Source organism: Lactuca sativa, chromosome 5, assembly GCF_002870075.4.
Source record: "Lactuca sativa cultivar Salinas chromosome 5, Lsat_Salinas_v11, whole genome shotgun sequence".
Classification (NCBI taxonomy): domain Eukaryota; kingdom Viridiplantae; phylum Streptophyta; class Magnoliopsida; order Asterales; family Asteraceae; genus Lactuca; species Lactuca sativa.
In genome coordinates this window covers 284,923,160-284,932,316 of record NC_056627.2, presented here as the reverse complement: position 1 = coordinate 284,932,316, position 9,157 = coordinate 284,923,160, and the positions used below count along the sequence as shown (strand labels likewise).

Below are 9,157 nucleotides of genomic sequence, written 5' to 3'. Positions count from 1 at the left end.
AGCCTTAAACCTCCTTTCAAGCTTCTATATTGTAAGTACTCTTGTCTTAGCTTATTGTATACTTGAATCAACTAGTTTACACTTAGAAAACATCAAGAAAACTAGATCAAAAGGGAGTTTACGGCCAAGGAACCTCCTTGGGCCGTAAACTCTATTTAAGGGTCCAAATGAGCCCTAATCCCTTCCAAAGCCTTGAGACCAAGTCTAGAACACTTCTAAATTAAACTAAGCACCTTAAACATTGAAATGGTACATAATACCATGAGTTTACGGTTGTAAACTCATGGAGAAATGGTCCTTAGGCCGTAAACACTAGTTAGTGGTGCAATGGTGCCACCATTCCTTCCTAAGGCTTAGACTTGATCATAGAACACTTCATAATGGCTTATAAGACCTTAAAACACAACTTGATACTTAGTACCATGAGTTTACAGTCGTAAACTCATGGGGAAATTACCCCTTGGCCATAAACTCATGTGGTTATACCATATGGGCCATAAACTCCAATGATGAGGCCCTACACTCCTTATATGCAACCCTAGGTGGTTTAACACTTCAATACAAGTGTTTCCTAGTCCCTAAGGTTGTTCCATTACATAATTAGTTGTTATAAACACTAATTGTAAGCATATATGTGTCATTATATGTTAAATAGCATTCGTGTGTGCTCAAGTTTTCACTTGACACTTAGCATCCTTTACTGATCTTACATTCGCATCACTCACTTCAGGTGAGTTCATACCCCTTAACTTATTTTTTAAATGATTTTAAAGGCTTTCATGGGGGGATACAAGTAGAAAACATGCTAGTTATAAGATTAATCACATGTGATTTATAACTGTGTTTCAAACAAGGATTTCATATACTTCAAACTGTGTTTCTAAACAAACTACTTTTAAATCGTTTTATAAACTGACATCAAGTCATCATTTATTTATTGTTCAAAACTCTTTAAATGTATTACAAAACCTCTTTTTAACTTATATATACTGTCAAAAGCATGTATATATATATATATATATATATATGTATAGTTATATACATAATGTTTAAAGGACTTAGGACTGCTAGCTCGTTGTATTTCATTTTCCTTGTTTGGATGTGGACTTAGGGTATCGGCCAGTTTTCCGAAGGTCGTCTAAATATTAGATATATATTATGTATACATATGTAGAAATAAAAGTTCTATTCAATCAGTTCAGTACCTTTGGGTAGCAAAGGTATACAATCATCTATTCATTTACATAACTTACCAGTAAACTATAATAGGTATAGTTTAGGAGAATACTATCATATACAAATACTATAACAGAGAATACTATAACAGAGAACACTAGATGGAGAATACTATAACAGAGAATACTATACAAAGGATACTATACAGAGAATACTATACATAGAATACTATTACTATAACAAGTATACTATAACAAGATTCAAAGATAACATAATGTGAGATACTACTTCGTGACACATCGACCATTTCGTTATGTCACGTTTTGTAACCAGAATCTCCTGGAGGGAGAGCGTGAGTTTGCGTATAGATCTATACTGGATTGAATCCTACACCTTTGTTGTTCGCTACAGTGGGATTTGCAAATCTACGGGTGCCAAATGTCATTTCTTCCGACGTCTTTCATCGTCGTGTTATAGTCAGATTAGCATGGTAACAATAATATCACATTTTGCCTTAATTAAACCATTGGTTTTAATATAGTTATTACTTCAGTGATTAATTCAAATAATTTTGTAGTACACATATACATTTTCCCATTATATTCAAATTGTGATCTTCTCACATAAAGGGTAATATAAAACTATATTTTGGTAATGATAGTCATACTTGGGAAAAACATTCACTTTTACAAAGGAACAAACTGTGACAACCCAAAGTTGTTCCATCGCCGTAACCCGTTCCGTCCATAAAACTCGTCTTTTGCAAATTGTTCCGATTTCGCTTTTGGGATAAGTTATTTAAATTAATATGTTTATTATAATCTCATGAGTGTCCAAAACCCCTTAAAAACACATGAAAACGCCCCAAACTAGTAATTAGAAAAATTTTAGTTTCGACCATATCGGGTTACGACAACTTAATCGGGTGCGACCAAAAGCCTCGGTTAACGTCAGTATCGGGTAGAATTCCACCGTGTCCCAAACCTGAACCATATTTAAAGCTAATTAAGCCTCATTTGAAGCCTTTTTCACTCTCTCTCTAACCTCTCTCCTCAATCCAAGATCTAGGTCCAAAAATCATCCAAATCTAGCTTCAAATCACCAAGGTAACTACCATAACTCATAGATTAGCATCCTTAGCCTTCAATTTCGTGTTCAAATCATGATTTAGGAGCATAAACATGTGTTTACGGCCCTGGAACACTCTTGGGCCGTGAACACATATAAATGGGGTTTTTGAGCCTTAAAACCCTTCCAAACCACCATTGGAGCTTAGATATGGCTTAAGGACTTATTGGATTGGACTTAGAACATCTTAAACTCATCATTTAGGGAGTAAACATGAGTTTACTGCCCAAGAACATGCTTGGGCCGTAAACACCCTTTCATGGGCAATAAACTCCTTTTTAGGTGTTAAAATGCCATTTACACACCTCCTAAGCCTTGAACTAATATCTAGAAGCAACCACAAACGAATTAGAAGCCTTAAACTTGATGAAAACCATTCCCTTAGGAGTTCACGGCCATAAAACCCTCAAGAATGGGTTCCTGGGCCGTAAACTCCTATAAATGGGTTAAATGGTGCCCTAAATTCACCCCTTGGCTTGTAAAAATGAGTGGAATCATATGTGATTGACTTAAGACCACCAAAACATCAAAGGAAGGTGTGTGGGGAAGCTTACGGCCGTAAACTCATAGTTTACTGCCGTAAACTCCTCAAATGGTCCTTAGACTGTCCAACTTACCTTCCAATGCCTTAAAACCAAAACTAGCATCACCCCTAAAATGATAAAAGGCCATTTGGCACTCTAGAACACCCCACCATGATTTTACGGCCGTAAAATCATGGGTAGTGGGTCGTTAGGGTCGTGAAATCTCTTGGGAGTTTACTCTTGAAGAGTAAACTCCATATCCGAACCATATATGTCCATAGATGTCACCCGGGTCACTCCAAACACTTGATTTGAAGTGTTTTCGCGTCTTGGAGAGTATAATCATATCTAATTAATGATTTAAAGTCTAATTAGATACATTTGTGTATTATTTAATATTACATAGGAACCTCGCACGTTTTCAAGCCTCGATCCGACGTTTAGCATCCTAGTCGACACATTCATCGTCAGGTGAGTTCATACCCCTACCTTTTTTCAATGTTTTTCAATGTTTTCAGGGGGGAATACAAGCAAAAGTACAAGAATATCTTGTGCTTAAACTTATTATTTCAATTGAAATGTTTCATATTCCACTTGCTTTTAACAATTGAAACCGTATTATCTAACTGTTTGACTTGCAGAATCAGTTTACAAACCGATTTCATATCTTATTATATAATGTTATATTATATATTTCACAAATGATTTGTTCCATAACATTATTGTTAAAAGCATTAGATTAGTACATTCGTTTTTTCCTCGGTAACACTCCACAGAGATACGCGAGTGGAGGATCGTCTTTGTAAATAGAATTTAAATAGGATTTTCCGCATTATTACTTGTAGATTTTTTATTCCTATAAATTGGAGACACGTCCTCGGAGAACACTCCACAGAGATACGCGAGTGGAGGACCGCTTCTGTAATTAGAATCTCTTAGATAGGGAGCGTGACTTGAGTGTATAAATCTATACGGGGCTGACTACCCCGCACCTGGCTGCTAGCTACAGCCGAACCAAAAGGTTCAAGGGTGACGAAAGTCATAAAATGATTTGGACTACTTATTTCCATATCTAGTCTATCGAATGGTTATGGAACTCGCAATTTGGATAACAGAGATTTACTTGTTAGTAATAGTGAATATAGTAAATTAATAACCTTTGAAATTAATTTACTATGTTGATAGTTTTATATACGTGTTAAAACTGACATACACTTCACAAGGATAATCAGGTTTTCAGTATACATCTTTTACATTACATTTCAGATTGGTAACCAACTTTTAGGAAAATATAAGATTTTCCTGGGGTAACAACTATTCATAACCAGATTTGTGTAACATAACGGAAAACTAAACATTACTTTTAAGAAAATATAGGATTTTCTTGGATAACCACTTTTTTTTCAGAAAACAAAAGGAATCTTGTTCATTTTCATAAAACAAACCGCTTATGAACTCACCAGCTTTATGCTGATTTTTAAACTGCTTGTATTCTCAGGTTCTCCTTAGGCAGGTATTCCCGCGTTCTTTTGCAGAAGATGGAGTGTATGGAGTCACATTTTACTTTTGTTTAACTTATGTATCTATGAAACTTGTATCACTTTACTTTTAAACAGATGTAATGAAAACTATGTAATGTAATGTTTTGTGTTTACTTCGCTTACTATGTACATTGGTTATGATATTCAACATGAAGTCACCTCCACCCCGGAACGTTTCCGCCCTGGGTTTCGGGGTGTGACACAAACATACAATACAGTCGGGTCTTGGTAGAAGACTACTTTTTATACTAGTAGAAAATATAGGATTTTCTAGGAGTTTTCAAACATATACAAACATTTACATTGTTCAATTACAAACATTTTCATCAAACTTCTACAACCATTGACACTAAATACTTATGAACTCACCAGCTTAAATGCTGATCTACGCTTTCAAAATAACTTGTATTCTCAGGTCACCAGTAGACAGGTACCGATGATCAAGTTTTGAGAAGACGGAGCATCTTCAAGACTCGTCTTTTATTTTGATTATTCATTTTTGGTGTCTTATTACTATTAAAGAACACACTTGTATGAAATTATACTATTAATGCAATGGATGATGTTGTTGCTTATTTACTACTTTGCATTGTTATGATACTGTACATGACGTCCTTTGCCCCAGAACGTTTCCGCCGTTCTTGGTTTTGGGGTGTGACAACGTGTTGGGTCAACACAGACTGTTGACCTTAGCCGTTGACTTTGACTTTGACCAAGTTTGACCTTGAGGGTATTTTGGGTACTTTAGGTTTTTTTTATGGAAATTGGTCATTGATGAAAGTAGGAATCAAGCACAAAGATGAGATTCAGAGTTGGACCTCATCAGTTCTATTCAGTATGCGAGGTGAGTTTTTCTCACTGTACTTTCGGGTCGAAGGTACCAAGGCCGACTCATTGGTTGATAACCTGATATTTGTTGATATGCTGAGTTTGGAATAGATATGCATGCTAGATTTGATATGATAGTCTGGTAAATCTGTGGGACTACCTGTGATACTGTTTGTTTATCTGTATAGACATATTGTGTGGGTTGAGGTTGAGGTTATACTGCTCCGTGTTGTAGCCAACAAACCCTGGAACAAACCAGATATGAGCTAAGGGCCGGGGAGGGCATACCAGACTTGTACTGAGGGCTTAGTGGTGTTCGGTCCAAGGACTGATTAGGCCGGGGAACAAGCCGGACATAAGTTGTGGGCTAAGGGCAAACCAGACTTATGTTGTGGGCTCAGGGGTATTTGAGTATGTTAGCCGTGGACCCATTGCATGTTGTTATTATATATGTGCTAATTGTTTGTGTATTGGTATTTTGGGGAATTCACTAAGCTTTGAGCTTACAGTTTTGGATTATATTTCAGGTACCTAAGAGGATCGCGGGAAGGTGAAGGCGTGATTGTGCACCTCCTCGACTTTTGATTTTATGATTTTGGGAAAACTCTGATATTAAACCTGTTTTGAAAACTAATTGTAAACAATGATGATTTATGGTTTGTTTTAAAAAGTTTTAAATTTTCATGAACTTTATGGTAGTTACAAGGGCTTTACTGAAATTTTTTAGAATATTAATGTGGCTTTACCAAGTGATGTGTATGTTGGGTTGTGTTAACATATAACCTTCATTTCATTTTTTATGGGCTATTCTCATTTACTCTCATTTAGGCATGTGTGCTTCTTTTTATTATGATCTTATCCAACCTATAATGATTCATAATCTTTTATTTCAGTTTTATATATAATATAATATACACATTTGTGAATTCTTTTTTGGTTTTATTTATGTAATAAACATATATCAAACTTTTCGACTTATAGCAACTTGATTCATGGCTACTTCTATTTAAAATGCAGGTTTCTAACCTCTTGAGGAAGTATATTATAGAACAAGACTCTTGTATGTATCATTTCAAATATAACTTACATTTGTTGTTTTGCTATTATCTGTAGTACTTCATTTTTTACAAAATGTTGATGAGGTGATTGTTTATGGCTCAACACATATCTGGACTATTTATGATCTTAAAAAGGTGGCGTCTAAAAAAAGGCAATGTGATCCTGTAGCAGCAATAAGTATTGAGAGTTTGTCAGACAGAAAATGGAATCGAAGAGCAGTCAACGGCTTCGTAAGAATATCAACAATCTGCAAAGAGGAAGGAACATAAGGAAGGGAGATAGTGCCCTTCTGGAGATGATGACGTGTGAAATGACAGTCAATCTCAATGTATTTTGTGCGCTCATGAAACACTGAATTCTTGGCAATCATTATCTCACTCTTGTTATCACAATACAAAGGGTGATAGTGCCCTTCCGATTTTATCTGATTTTTTTCCCTTTTTTGACAAATTCTGAATTTTTCCGGCTTTAACCGAATTGAAGCCGATTTTGACTGAATTTTGGCGATTTTTTTTTTTACTGATTTTGACCGATTCCTAATTAGGCATCTCGGCTCCTACCCAATTCCTACTATAGGAATCGTCCGTTTAGCCGATGTTTGCAACACTGCATGTAATATTATTTCGATTAATAAAACAAACATATTAATATACAAAATATATTGCGTTATCTAAACCTATACCATGAAGTAAAAGATTAATACAAGACGCGTTAGCATGAGATCAATGTGTTCTTTGCCAAGAAAAAGTGACGCAAGTAGCAAACACAAATATGAATCAAATAAATAAATCCAAAGGCATGGAGCCTTGAAAATCCACAATAGTATACTGAAAGTGATGCAGAAAAATACATTAGGATACAATCAAATATGGAATAAAAAAATCAACAAAAGCGATCATAAGGATAAAGGTTTTACCGGCACAGCACGGATACAAGCGGTTTCGGCAATGGGTGGGGAATGAGGAGGAACGACGTGGAGAGAGTAATAAAATTTTAAATAAATAAAAACGGGTAGGATTTATTATTTTTATTATTTATTATATTTTAATAAATAAAAACCAAATTTACTTCGTAATAAAATTTGAAATACCCTTATTTTTGTAATTACTTTTGTCAACTACAATGATACCGTAAAAAAATCGTTTATTTAGTATCACCCTTTTTGAATCATCGTCGTATTTAGCTTTCTTTTAAAACAAGAAGGTACAAGAATACACGACACAAGACAATTATTGATTAAAAAGAAAGACAAAAAAAAAAAAAAAAAAAAAAAAAAAAAAAACTCATCATTTTAAGCTAATGCCATCGTTTGTTTTCATAAAATGTAATAGCTTCTTTCTATATTTCTATAACAAATAATCCGGCTATAAAGTAGCCTCTACAACTTTCTCTCTCAAATCCCTTCATCAAGAGTACAATCCTTATCCCAAAATACAACATTCAAACTACAAAACATCTCACTATTTTACCAGTTTTATTAAAAGGATCTTCAAGAAGAAAAGCATTAATCAGTAGTACATTTAGACCCAAACTTCTGAGCTTTCTCATCAATCCAAGCTTTCATATCCCCCAACACAAGAGCAACAGCATCATCTGGTTCCCCTTGAATCAACGAATGATACATTCCTTCATAAAGCTTCAACACTTTATCTTCTTTAGCAGTCACAGCCTTCTCATACAGCATCTCTGAACCAGTATGGCACGCCAACCCATCTGATGTCCCGTGTGCAACAAAAAATGGCACCTTCACCTTCTCAAAGTTGTTCTGCACATAATTTGTCACCCTCACAATCTCTCTCATCGTCCCCACCCTCGGTTTTCCGGTGTATCGTTTTGGATTCACCGCTATTATCTTCAGTTTCTCAACATCTTTGATCGCCTTCGCCACCATTCGAGAATCCGGCATCGCAGCCCACGTATCCGCTAGTCCGAAGAGTAGTCCGTACATCGTTAAATGTAACTTCAATTAAGAAATTACCATAGTTGTGATTGGATCAGTGAATCAAATTAAACAATCGATCTAGATCTGGGATCTGTGGGAAAAAATGGGATGATTTACAGTTTGAAATTGAAACTGAAATTGAAATGTTACCTTGGAGGGAATCATGCCTTCGGGTATCACTAAAAGTGGGGAAGACAAGATCAAGCCGGACCATGTGTCCGGATCCGACTGGAAGTACATAAGAATGGTGATCAGTCCGCCCATCGATTCCCCTAAAAGGAAGGCTGGGAGATTACTGTACTCTTCGCTCCGGCGAACACTAACGAAGTATGATAGTGAAGTCGCGGCTGCTTTATCCATGTCTCCGATGTATCCATGGAGACCGTCGGAGCGGCCGTGACCAAGGAGGTCCGCGGCGAAGACGGCGTATCCCCACTTGGCGTATGCGATGCAGATCTTCTGGAAACACCAGCTGGAGTCGGATCCGTACCCGTGGGTCATAAACACGACGGCCTTAACTGGTTGGTCTTCGTCTAATGGAAGCCATGACTGAGTGAAGATTTTGCCGTTTGGGGTTTCGAAGTGGGATTTGGAGTTCCGGACGCCTTGGGATTTGTAGTATTCTTCCTCCGGTGTTTCACCCCAGAAGAACGGTGGTGGCGGGGGTAGCGGAGGAAGGTTTGGCGGTGGCATGGTTGGTGGATGTGGTCGGAGTGGTGCGAAGAGAGTAAAAGGGTTATAGAATAATCTTTCCGAGGATTTGACGGGATAATTAAGAATGGCTCTTTTTGCGTTGCAATTAATATAATGATTATTTGATTATTGTTATTGCAAATAGCCGAAACTAAAAATTTAACACAAATTATTTAAATTTTAATTTTTAAGCTACTCTTTTATCCATATCAATTCTCAATTTTTTTTTGAAGGAGAAACACATTTCATTTATTTTGATACAGCTT

The 9,157-nt window shown here is 36.3% G+C and overlaps 1 protein-coding gene across 1 annotated transcript; it reads right to left on the bottom strand.

Moving 5' to 3' along the window:
• Window positions 1-7,564: 7,564 nt before the first annotated feature.
• LOC111910234 (caffeoylshikimate esterase) lies at window positions 7,565-9,032 on the bottom strand. Its single transcript, XM_023906023.3, has 2 exons — window positions 8,349-9,032; window positions 7,565-8,216 (listed from the first exon to the last, which is right to left on the bottom strand). Exons 1-2 carry the CDS (start codon window positions 8,889-8,891, stop codon window positions 7,761-7,763), a joined length of 999 nt encoding a protein of 332 aa, XP_023761791.1. The 5' UTR covers window positions 8,892-9,032; the 3' UTR covers window positions 7,565-7,760.
• Between the last annotated feature and the right edge of the window lie 125 nt (window positions 9,033-9,157).

Excerpts from the sequence above, each read along its gene's own strand:
- LOC111910234 (XM_023906023.3), bottom strand. The coding sequence starts at position 8,891 with ATGCCACCGCCAAACCTTCCTCCGCTACCCCCGCCACCACCGTTCTTC. Across the intron at positions 8,217-8,348 it reads AAGGCATGATTCCCTCCAAG|TTACATTTAACGATGTACGG; the intron begins GTAACATTTCAA and ends TCTTAATTGAAG.